Consider the following 13,810-nt stretch of genomic DNA (forward strand, 5'->3'; position numbering starts at 1 on the left):
CGCGGAAAAGCAACTCCAACTGCATTGAAAACGAAAATGTTTTATCTGTGAAACGTCTGATATGAAATAAGAGAAGGGTTTTAGACATTAAGAAAAACAATGTCCATTTTATTTAATAAACGGCTTTGATCAGCTAACTCAGATCGGATTTTCAACAATGTTCTATTTCAATGCCTTATGCTTAACAATTATCGAACCCATAAAACAAGGGAGCTCCTGAATCAAGCATTGGGGATAAATTCACTATTTAAGGGAACTCTTTTGTATTTGGAGGAGAAAACGGCGAAAATTTGCCACCAATTTAAACCCTGTTGCAAGAAATATTTGGTCAGAAATATAATCAGTTTTAAAAGAATATTAATAACCAATAGCAAGAATTTTGAAAATAATGGCTAATACAGGATATGTGTTCCGATATGCATGGATAAGTTATTCAATTGATTTCGGAAAAACAACTTAAATTCGTAAAATTATTGCATCTCTATTTTAGAAACGTTTTTCTGCTTTTAAATGCTTTAAAATAATAACGCTTCATATTCTTATTAGATATCATTTCAGAATATTGTCCAACTTAAAGGTTAGTTCAGAAAAAACGCCGACGTCATCAACTCTCAGCTAGATTTTGAAGATTTACGTTCTACGCATGCGCAGAAAAACGCAATACGCCAAGACGTTGATTTCGGTGTTCACTGTTAAACAAGCTTAATGAAACGTATGTCTTATTTTTTGCACCTGTAAAATTAAGTTTTCGTTCTTAAAATTATTTATGCCTGGAATATTACGTACTCTGCATGCTTACATGTAGTTTGGCGCCAATGACACTATCTATTCAATCTATTTAGCACGATTTTTTAAACATTATTTTATAAAGAAAAGCTAAGTAACAGCTAAACAATAAAGAATATAATGTATTTGGAATTGCTATACTATTAACTTCTAAATTAAAATTACTGATATAATAAGAAAAATATTTCAGACGTTGAGTAGCGATTTTTGTATTATACAAAATACTTTGATTAGTTAAGTGAGGATAAGTGACATAAAAAAAAAGTTAACATGGTTTTCGAAATAAAGAAACACATTTAAAAAAAAAGTTTAGAAGCAACCAACAAATTTATCACACATTCTAGAAACAAACATATAATATTCATTTTTTGTTTTCAAGATTACCAAATCAGAAAATGAAGTAAAAATTTAATTTTTTCTATAAGTTGAGTTTGACATAGATTCAAGAATATAAAATTTCACATTTGGAGGCAACTGTGACCTGGGGAAGACATGGATAAAAACACTCCGTTTTCATTCATAAAAACATAAATAATTATACATTTCTATTACATTGGAGTAAAATTAAAATATCAAAATAACCCTAATTGCAAATTAATTTACCAATTGCTAAAAGAACAGTATTTAAACTCAATGTGAATCAGCAATTAGAAAAACATTTGAGTCAGAACAATCTTTGAAACTACAGTTTCAAAAGTAATGTATAATCAGTGAAATTTTACGAATAACAGAAAATGTGTTGATCAAAAATTTTTATTAAATAAAATTACTTAAATCATAAAATAATTCATTGCTAAAAAACCAGTAACACGATATAATATGAGTCAGCAATAAATCATTTAAAAAAAGATATCAAAATCAGGACAATTTTAAAATTGTTTGATAAGTTAAATCAATAAAAGTAATGCATAATCGGTAATCTTTTTCTAATTACAGAAAATGTGTTGACCAACAACTTTTATTAAACAAATCAATCATAAATTGAATCATAAATTGAATTAACTAAATGATTAATGACTATAAGATTAATGACTATTGAATGATAATGAATGATTAATGACTATTTCAATCATAAATTGAATTAACTAAATGATTAATGACTATAAGACCAGTAATACGATGTAGTGTGAATCAGTAATAAATCATTTAAAAATGAAACACTAAAGTCAAGACTATTTTAAAATTGTTTGGTAAGTTAAATCAATAAAAGTAATCTACAATCTGTGATCTTTTCCAAATAACAGAAAATGTATTGATCAACAACTTTTATTAAACAAAATTACTTGAATCATAAATTGAATTAACTAAATGATTAATGACTATAAGACCAGTAATACGATGTAATATGAATCAGCAATAAATAATTTAAAAAAAAAAAAACATTAAAGTCAAGACTATTTTAAAACTGTTCGGTAAGTTAAAGCAATAAAAGTAATGTATAATCGGTGATCTTTTCCCAATAACAGATAACTTATTAGCCAACATATTTTAAAACCTGACAAAAAGTGACGTACTTTGAGATTATATAATTGAAAGAGGGTTATCCTTCAAGAAACATTACGCTAAATTAAGCAACAGTGTGATTCAAAATTTCATCAGAAGGAACGCGATGTTGATGAATTTGGACTTTTAATCGATACGGATTTGAAAACGAACCGCAAACCTTTATCTGCTGAAATCTATATCAGAGGAGATTAAAGACGAAACGCACCTCGTTGCACCTAACGTGATTTTGATGCGGTGAAAGAAAGCGAAGAGATTTCAAGGAAACTTCGCCAAATGTGGTAACATCATTCTTTTTTGCAACCCCTAATCTGAACAATTTTGAACTTCTTTGTCGCTACTATCTATGGGTATACAACAAACCATCTAGTCCTATACCTAGAGATAGTAGATGCCATGAACTTTCTTAAGGATGATTGAATCCTAACTGAAATTAAGTTATCAGCATACTGAAACTGATTATTTATTAGCGAGTCTCTAGAATCTAGATATAAAAAAAATTTCGAAAAAATTCATTTTGAAACTACGAGAATCGTATCGGAGCGTAATCCAATTAATGTTTTGTCTTTTACTTAAAACAAAATTTTCGCAATTCATAACTTTCAAATCACATTGTTACTTAATTCAACAAAAACATAAGTAGGCTTAACACCTACTTCTGAATACACCAGTGATCTCTAGGTTATTGACTAGATCCTGAGATTCAATTTAAAACTATAGTTATTTCATTGTTCTATTACATTAAATCAATATCAAAGAATTTCACATTATCATTGCCAACAATAAAATAGTAGAATTAAAATTCTACTCGAGCAAAATGGCGTCTTTGGAACTAAATATTTAAAAAAAAAATGAAAATATGTCTAAGAATGAAGTTATCTTACTATTTAATTTCTGATAAGATTTTGACACTTAATTTTATCAATAGTTTTTGGTATTCATCGGTTAGCAGCGTGCCAGTCAAAGTTAGGCGACAATTTCAATGTTTTAGTACCAGGAATTCAATGCATCGGCAATGACTGAATATTCATTACGACTTAATGACTTATTGCTAAATTTGACTCCAATTGGCAACTATTTTAGAACAGGAATTCTGGTTTAAAACCAAGCTAACGGATAAGTACCGGGTTTCAAGGGTACGTTAACCAACATCATTTGCTTTCAAATAATTATTCTTTAGTTGAAATGGAGGTAAATTTGTTGGAAGTCAATAGGGTATATTTTAGGAAACATTTAAATATGAGAATTTAGGGTCGAAGCATGTTTGCTTGGCAATTTAAGAATTTCTAATTTAAAGATGCAATCTTAGACACTAGAAATTTCCAGGGACAAAAGAGAAAAAACTGCTAGGAGGAACTATGACTCTGATAGAATTTGGTACAAACAAAGAAATCAAACCTTAGGTTTAAAAAAATATGTAGAAATTGCAAAAATTATTAAATTTCAGATAAAGAACTCCATCTTGAAAATATAAATGTAAGTTAAATTGGCAATATTAAATACTGGTATTTTGGAAGAAAAAAATTATTAAAGAGGAAGAATTGATTAGGAATTTGTGATGGAAGTGTGCTGCACCCTTTTAATTATATGAAAAAAATTGCACACTTCTGCACAAATGCTGTCAGTAATCTTTTGTTCGTTGAGCTTCGTGTAAAAAGTTTTTTTTTTCTTTTGGATTTACAAAAAAAAAATATTGACTACATGAATTGTTATCGCAGAATTTTCAATTCTGAGAAAGGTCACTTAAAGTAGACATAACCCGTAATTAGTATTTACTAATTCAATTAAAGTGAACGCATTCCCGTTATCTTAGCGATTTCAACTTCGACACTAATTGGATTTCTTAATTGATATTTTTTAATTTAATTTTCTATTCTGCATAAATAAAAATTTCCAATAAAAATAAAAAGGAAAAAAAATTAAAACATCCATTTTTATACGAAAAAATTTAAATGATTTGATATAATTAAAAATTTTTTTTAGAAATAAATCGAAACTGTCAAATACAAATAGAAACGAAACATTATTTACAAACATATTGTCTATGACTATAACGTTAGTTTTAGTTTTGCTAACTAAATGTTATTTGCATGTATTGCATCCATAAATAAAATATTATTAACAGGTACAGCCTAGTTAAAAATAAAATGTTGTTTGCATGCACAGTGCCTGCAAAAAAAAAAATTTTCACAAGATCTTTACATCCAAAAAAATAATTTTTTCGTTGCTATGACGAAATTTTTTGAGAGCTAGCTGATCAAACACTGATGAATTTTATAAAAAAAAAATACATCAAAAAATTGTGCAGATAATTTTTAATATTTTGTTGAATTATGTGTCATAATAAGGCTCTTAACGTTGCAAGTTTTCATAAGTCATTTCAAATTTTTTTTAGACTTTAACAAATAAGATTTAGAACACAGTTCTAAATAAGATTTAGAACTGTGTGAACTAATCATTATCTGCAAAAAAATATATATATTTTTCAAAATTTTTTTTAAATCTTTTTCAAAATCTAGTTTTTTAGTGGGCATAATAATTTATTTAAAAACTGTACCTTTAAATAAAACGTTATTAGTATTGAATAAAGGAAATATTAAAACTGCTCTTATGAATGTGGAAACCAATAGGCAACCGTACCTATATGTATATATATATATATATATATATATAACATTTTATTTATTGGAAATGCAGTAGATGTAAATAAAATTTTTAATAATTAGCAAATAAATTAGCCATATTTCCAAGCAGCTATACAGGAAAATCAATAAAAAAAATTAAGCACATTAATTACAAACAAAAATCTCATAGTGATATGTATGACTCATGCAACTAACAAATTCTCAGGTATATTCTTAACAATAGAGAATAACACCCTTAACTACTTATAACAACATAATCCAGTTACATGTATTGCACTGCATCACTATCAACAGCTAACTCTATGCTTTATAATGGGTCTAATAACTTTTTTTCTCCCTTCTCTCTCATAATATAAAGAAAACAATTATGTACATAGGCAGAGAGTGTTTATAAAAAACAGTACATAAAGTATTACTTTAATATTAAGTAAACGTTAAATATACGGCTCCGCCATATAATGGATATCGTAACAATTTTATATTACAATAATGGAAAACAACTGGACATGGTGCTTTGTGTTAAAACAAGAGTTCTTAACATCCTGAAGCCATGGCTCATACTCAAGGCTGTTTTTCGAAGGCATGAAATAATGATTTTTTGCAAATAGTATGCTATTTTCATAACTGATGTGAGTTTGCAACAGTGACTGTTAAAGTCAAGTATAGTCTATCAAGTTTAAGAACATAATATTAATCAGATATGATCAAACCGAATAAGAAACATATAGCTTGCCTAAGGTAAGAACTCCTCCCACCACAAAGTCTGAGGTTGTCTGCTGCTATTGGAAACAAGAATAGCGCATTTTAGGGTGGGTAGCTTCTCCTCACTCTAGGGCTAACACAATAGACCAGAGTAAAAGATTACCCTCCTCTAACCGACCCCAACCAAAACCTGTCCTAAACAGTGGCCTCACATCCTACTTGAAATAGTTATACCTGGTTACCACAGTCACCGCCACGGGTCCAGACAAATGGCTAGGGCAGTTCTTACTTTAGACAAACTATACTTATGCAAAGTAATTTGTTTCCAAGTCTGAGTCGTGGTTCATAGGTTAAGAACTCGTGTGATAAAAGCACAGGATGGCAATTATATAAATTCACTTTGAATAATATAATTATAAAAACTAGATGCACACGTATCAACACACACTCGCTTCAGGACTTGCATTTAGCCGAGGACGGAGATCGAAGCTTTTGCCACATCTTGACCAGCTCTTTCGGGGTCATTCTGTGGGCAGTGATTAGAGATTTAAATACACAGTAATCGTTCTTCCTTTTATAGAACTTAAAACCTTCATGGTTAACGGGATTGAGACCAGCTCTACTGGCACACACGCCAGTTATAAAAATATCTTCCAAATAGAAAAACGGCGTTTCGAGTGCAGTTCGGAAAAGAATGGGGACAGTGTCCCGTGACAGGACATACCCCGTCCCAGAGAGGTAGGAAGGGTATGTCCTGCCAGAGAAAACAACATCTGGGACATACCATTTGGAGTTCCAGTCTTTGACGGGAGTGGCACCTTTAATAAGACAACCAAGCAGCATATTCTGGTGTCCCTTCGCCTTCAAAAGCTTGAAAAGATTGGGCAGGTGGACGAACATGTCATCGTCTGTTTTCATGACGTACTTGGCATGTCCACAGTTCTGATTCACCCACTTTAACAGCATCACAGACTTTAGGGTTAAGTTATTGTAAGTGTCCAGGAAATCCTCCTGTATGATGTCCGAGTATTTGCTGCTCTCGTTGGCGACAGCAGCGTTGAGAGAATCGTTGGAGGACTTTCCCAGAAGGAATAAGACTTGCATATTGCGTTGACTAGCCGCGTATTGACCCCAAGTGTTCCGGATGGAATCTCTGGCGTCGAAGTTTGGAACAGCGGAACAGACCACGACCACGATGAAGATGCTCCCATTGCACTGAGACTTAGGTAGGATGAGACTGGTGTTGTTTTCCGGAACGATGTACCTGTACAAATTACGTTGAGTTATCATCCAGGCCAGATTATCAGGCAGAGGAATGTGAGAGACAGTCTTTATTGGCATGTAAAATAAGCCCCATATGACAAATAGGAAGACTAGCATTAAGCATACTCTGGAAAACTTTCGGCAGTCGTCCACGGTCTTCTCTGTTTCGTCTCTCTGAAAATAAAAAAACAAAATTCAAATTAGCATTTAATATATAAAAAACTAAACTCCCATAAAAAACTAAAATTAATTAAATTTAATTAATGAATTAATACTTGAAAAAACTGTATCAACATCAAGTTTAATTTATTAACGACTGAAAATTTGAATAAGATATATATAGATATGGGTCATTCTCACAAAAACAGTCATTTTCATGTCCCCAGTATATTTTATGTTTGTTTTACAGTTTACGAAAAAAAAAATTCAGGGAAAGTGTCCTTCAGAATGCAAGCTAACAAAAGAATAAAAATAACATTATAAAATTTTATTTTTTATTTATTTTAGGTAATTAAAATATACCAATATGTCATTTCCTCACTTGTCCCCACTGCTGATTTAAAAAAAGAAAAAAAAAATTTCTGAAATAAAATTTTTTTTTTTACAAATTCGTGTTTTTTATTTTAGAATACTGAAGTATAGAATTCAGGAAATCAATTTTAAATTTAATTTCTGATAAAAATATTAACACAGCACTATTTTAAACTTTGTCCCCAGTGTTTCGCGTCATTCCCTCACAACAATGTTCTTATCACCTGCAATCTTCTTAGAATAAAATTATTTTAATAAAAACTTCAGAAGTTAACACCTGGCATCATAGAACAAAATTGCAGTATGTTTCCATCTTCAACTTAAAGAAGCTTTGCTGTGGAATAAATTTGAATGAATCAAACCAGGTAAAATTTTTTACATTCGTCATTCCCTCATGTCATTTTTTAGAGTAAAATAAAATACAACTTCATCGAGAAAGTGGATAATTATATGCTGCTTTCTTGTATGAATATAATTGTATGCGATTGACTTCAGAAATTAATAAGGCCTAACTGTTATTTCTAAATTTTATTGAATTCGTCATTCCCTCACTAGTGTATAAAGTGAGGGAATGACGCTGAAGTGAGGGAATGATTCAAGATGAGTATATTATCAAATTTTTTTTTGTTCAATCGTGCCAGCCAATTTTATTTCCCAAACCTGTAAAAACTATTAAATATATAAGACTAAATTATAATAAATATTAGATATACTTAGTATGTTATAATTTTCAAACTTTAGGTAGATGTAACTTAGATAAAAACATGTATTAAAATAAAATATCATTCCCTCACTATTAGTGTCATTCCCTCACTTTTTAAATAGTAAAAATAATTAATTTACTTATTAATTAATTTGAAAAATAAATTAAAAAATTAATAAATTAATTTATTAAATTAATTAATTTATTTAATTTATTTATTAAATTAATTAATTATTAATTATTATAAATTAATTGTAAATTAATTATTTAAAAAATTTATTAATTTAAATATTAAGTATAATTTATGGGATATATACTTTCTTTATAATGCCATTACATATTTCTATTAATATAAAAAGTTTCAGAGCTTTTTATTCACTTTACTATTTCGGGATTTTATGAACTGAAAAATGACAGTTTTCGTGAGAATGACCCATATATATATATATATATATATATATATATATATATATATATATATATATATAGGGAGAGTGTGAACTAATAGTGGGAATTGGAAAAAAAAGGGGCGTGGTATCAAATAACTATAAAAGTATAAATTTGGTGACGTGGACCAACTTGCTTTCGTTATTGAATATATCGGACACAGCAAATATAAAATAATTAAATGTGACTAATAAACTATTTTTTTGTTCAAATAGAGCTATAAGTTAGAAATTATCACTGATGTTATTTTTAAAATATGTGAAAAACTGAATCACTTATAGTAAAATTTAAAACAATTAGTGGGTTGCGCCCCCTGCTCGCTAACGCTCGCAAACCCCCGAAAATTGCTACGCATTCTTATATGGTTTGCTTCTCTCGCTACTAACTTAGGTACATTGCAAATGCACAAAACTCTTAAGAATTCAAAACAATCATTCAAATCCATATAACAACTTTTTTTTAAAAAAACAATTACATCTTTTTAGTAAATACTAAGTCATTAAAATAATTTTGAATTCAAATAAATGACACGTAATTCGTTAAACCTATTAGAAATGTGCTTTAGTATAAAATCTTAAAGCGTAACAGCACGACTGAGACACATTTTTCAATGAATAACTAATAACAATAATAAAACAAATCAATCCGTGATATAAATCAAAAATCGTCAAATAAATTCGTAACATATAAATTCGTGAGAAAAAAAAGCGCCTTCGACAAAATACTAAAATAGAGATCTATCGACAAAGACCACTCACTTCTGCCTAGCTTAATAGTATGAGATTGCCGCAGCTGATAAGGTGAATTTCGGAAGAGATAACATTTGGCGAGAATGCTCTCTCTGGTTATTTCAGTTTCCGTTTTTAAAAGAGCTATATGTTGAGCCACCTCAGCTAGATTTGGCATGTAACATTTTTAGCGGCAATCATGGGTCGATTTTCCAGCGTTGCCATTCGGGGAGTTGTAATGAGGCTTTTTTTTGTCGCCGTGTAAGAGAAATATATATATAGATGACTAACGCTTAACCCATCAGAAAATTCCATTCCGTTTTTCGCTCATCTCTATTTAATAAATGCATTAATATTTGGAAAAACTGTATTAACATCAAGAGTCCTCCACTATAAGCTTAAAAAAATGTATTTGAAGTGGATGAATAAGAAGTATTTTATTAACGGTCGAAAATTTGAACACGATATATGAGAGTGTGTAAACTAATAGTAGGAATAGAAAAAAAAATAAAAAAAAAGAGTGAAAATGTGATGTTGCTCACTACTTTTTAAAAATGTTATAAACTTCTCGTTACTGCTTCTCTCTATGTGAGCTATAATATAATCTCTTTATACTTTCTTATACTGTTATGTACGGTTTTTTATACTAATATATGAAGATTTATCGTTAATCATCTGAAATGTTTTAATAATAAACAAATTATTATTGTCCATAATGACTAGAGTCTTCATTTTCTAGAATTTTTCCTGCAAAAGGTACAGCTAAAAAGGTTGTGATTTTAACATTATTATCATTATGTTAATTAAATGTATTGAAATTCAAAATTATATATGATTTCACTTTATCGACTACTTCGTAATGGAGTAATTTGATTAAAAAAAATTTACAAATATGAAAAACTGGATAGGAGTTTGTGCATAATTGAAAAATGGAGTTTCAAAACTGCATTTTTAGTATTCAGTGAAAGTGAATATGGTTTTTCTGACAAAATATCGATGGAATAAAAAAGAAACGTTTATATCATGTATTTTTGTTACATGCTTCCAATCATAGTATTTGTATAAACTTTGAACAATGACACTTTGATAAATGAACAAGCATTGGAAGGTGAGCTGTTCATTTTTTGTAATTCCGAAAAAAAATTTATGTACAGGAACGGCCAATCCAAATTTCATCAAAATCAGGTGAAGCAAAATTTCCAAATGATTGAAACGAATAATATAATATATATGAATGAAGCACCTCTCAAGTACTAAAAATAAAATAAAACTCTCACTTCTGACGATTCAGCAATCCTCGAGTTGTATTTCGTTCATTTTGAGAAAAATTTCGTCACGAAATCACGTGACTTGCGACGAAACGCGAACCTTCAAATATATAACGAATGTGTTTCCTCAACTCGAAACCTCTTTGTAGAACATTGTGGAAGATTGTTAACGATAATGACAAAGCTAGAATGAATGTTAACAACTAGAATGACAAAGCTAGAATGAATGTTAACAACTAGACTGACAAAGCTAGAAGGAAGATTAGACAATCGAAAATTCAGTGAACGGCGTAAGCTGATTGGCCTGTAAGATAGCCTCACACCAGGTAGATCCCGGGATCGAATCCAGAATTGGGTATGGGTGTAATTTATTCATCTGTCTTACGTTGTCAGGGCGCCATTGATCTACCTATATGGATTGATCTACCTATATCTACGATAAAGTGATTATTAGAAAGGTGTACTAGTTTACTTCGTTTTTTTTTTCTTTGGTAAGAAATAGAATGCCGTAAAATGTCTTTAATTTTGATAATTTTGATCCTTAATGTCTTTAAATTCACTCAGAGCATATACCAAGAAACGGTTTCATCAAAAACGAAGAAAATTTCGTGATATTTGAGTATCCATTCTTTACTGTACCTAGAACCAGTAAGTGTTTTTTTTCTTCTATTTCCTACCACAAGATGTGATTGGCTGAAATTGGACAAACGATTTTCGAAGTAAAATTGTGCAAAATTACTATGGCAATCGCCTTGATGCAATAACGCGCGAGACCATCAAGGTATCTTGGCGGCAGACATTAGTAGAATAGGATATTGTTGGTACCGCACCAAAACCACGAACATGCCAATTGTCAAAGCAGCAGATACGACAAAACGATTCACGGATACGAAGAAAGGCGTAGTTTCTGTTGGTACAAGACTTCGGTAAAATTATCCACCATTACTAGATTCATCAGTAGACATACTCGTAGACTTTTGTACGCGCAAGAACAAAAGGTGTTTTCTGTGTGCCCCAAGTGTAGTTCACACCAATCAACTCCACACCATTTGCTCTTCTGTTTACAGCTAATTGAATATTATTACTTTTATTGTAATTAAGTAAACTTTAATTAATCATTTAACTATTCTTTTTGCCTTTTGATGCCATGATAAAAAAAAACTTCATTGAAAATATCCAGTGTGATCTTTGTTTTTAAAGGAAACATTTAAAAACAAACTCTAACCAGTTTGGAAATTTACTATTCCTCCGAAAACATGGGTGAGTGGCTAGCGAGATTAAATATTTCCTGCATGATTGTCAGTTAGGATCAAAATATTTACCAACCGCTGAATTGTCGAAAATAAAAAATAACTCACCACCCTCTTTGAAACATGTAACAACACGTCCATTTTAAGATCCAACCATGGAAATTTACCAAAGGATAATTCATATATACAGGGTCTTTATAATTAAAGTTCCATTTTGAAATGGCTATAAAAATAAAACTACCCGACCAAATGTCATCAAACTTGGTAAATGTCTATAAAAGGTCATGGGATTTTAGTTCCCGCAAAAAAAAAAAAAAAAAAAAAAAAAAAAGTAAAAAATTCACCACCAGCGGAGAATGGCACTTAATGCAATAGTGTTAAACAAATGTGAAATATGCAAATTTGGTTTACACGTCATGTGACTTTGCAGTTATAAAAGTGAGGCGCCTTGTCTGAGCTGTCAGTGTTCTGAGTCGACAATGTCTATTACCATGCAAGACCGTGCTTTGCTCGTGAAATGTTACTATGAATGCGACAGCAATGAACGGAGGGCTTTACAAAAGTTCCGTACTGTAAGAGGAAAACGCCGAGGTCCAATGACACCGCAAGGTTTACGGCAAATTTACGGTAAAAGTCGTGTGAAACAAATTTACATATTTCACATTTGTTTAACACTATTGCACACAGCGCCATTCTCCGCTGGTGGTGAATTTTTGAATTTTTTTTTGTTGCGGGAACTAAAATCCCATGACCTCTTATAGACATTTACCAAGTTTGATGACATTTGGTCGGGTAGTTTTATTTTTATAGCCATTTCAAAGTGGAACTTTAATTATAAAGACCCTGTATTTACAAAAATAGAATTAATTCAAGGAGGAAAATTTTAATACAAAACCTTGGTTTGGGCACAACAAAACTGTGAAAAAAGGTGCAGACTGTTAAAATTATGATTTTTAGGCACGCAAACTCTAAAAACAAAATACATACGCGTACTAGAATAAATAATAAATGTGGAGGCTGCAACGAAGCCTTGGCTGAATCACGTTCGTGCATTTATTTAAATACACAGAATGGACAAAGAAAAAAATAAGTCACGATGCGCATTAAAATATGCATTTTTTAAAATAGACGTTAGAAAGTTTAAAAAAATTAGACGTCGGAAATCACACTTTAAAACCAGGGGTCTGTCCAGACATTTTGTGAAAGGTCCGTTTTTCGTTGAATTTGTGCAAATAGGGTCCGTTATTGCAAAAAAAAAAAAAACTTTTTCAAGGAGTTTTTAAATTTTAAAGATATACAAGATTATGCTCAACACTGTACAATTATAATTAAAAAAATTAAATTTTAAAAAATAAACAACAATTGCTGCTTCTAAATTAGAGATGCAACATACAAATATTTGGTATTTAGTCTATACTGCTGAACGCAGAATATTCATTTCGGACGAATAATGAAAGAATCGTCTGCCGAAGACAAAACTTATTTCGTTTACATCCATCTTTCTAATTTTCTGCCCTGGAAAGGGTTTATTCGATTAACAAAATAATAATGAAGATAAACAAATTTGTGAAGGGTCCGATTAAAAGAAAAATCATTTTGTGAAGGGTCCGTTTTTAAGTTAAAATATTTTGTGAAAGGTCCGTTTTTATGAAAAGATATTTTGTGAAGGGTCCGTTAACGGACCCAAATTTCTTCTAAACAGACCCCTGAAAACTGTAAAATTAAAAATTTTTTGGAATGTTTAATTTTTAGTTTCAAAGAGACCAAAACAGAAAGGGTTGTATGTTTTCACTTAAAAGACGTTTTCGAATGTAGGCAGGACCAACTATTCAACATACAGGGTGTCCCAAAAGTCGTGCGAGAAGTAATTTTTACAGGAAACTCTAGTTTTAATTAAAAATTGGGAATTTTTATCGGTATGTACAATTTTGAACTCATAATTACACAATGGCAGGGATAGCCTGGTTGGTAGGGCACTTGGCCC

General features: G+C 30.5%; 1 protein-coding gene across 1 annotated transcript in view; it reads right to left on the reverse strand.

Annotated features, from left to right (window-relative positions):
• Positions 1-5,010: 5,010 nt before the first annotated feature.
• Positions 5,011-13,810, reverse strand: part of LOC107449783 (beta-1,3-galactosyltransferase 1) — a 31,048-nt gene continuing 22,248 nt past the window's right edge. Inside the window, exon 2 of the mRNA XM_021144816.4 lies at positions 5,011-7,073. Within this exon, the coding sequence (XP_021000475.3) occupies positions 6,090-7,073 (984 nt within the window). The 3' untranslated portion in view covers positions 5,011-6,089. The remainder of the gene's footprint in view (positions 7,074-13,810) is intronic.

The sequence above is a fragment of the Parasteatoda tepidariorum genome, chromosome 5 (genome assembly GCF_982258835.1).
Source record: "Parasteatoda tepidariorum strain Cologne lab strain chromosome 5, Ptep-v5.0, whole genome shotgun sequence".
In the NCBI taxonomy this organism is placed as follows: Eukaryota; Metazoa; Arthropoda; class Arachnida; order Araneae; family Theridiidae; genus Parasteatoda; species Parasteatoda tepidariorum.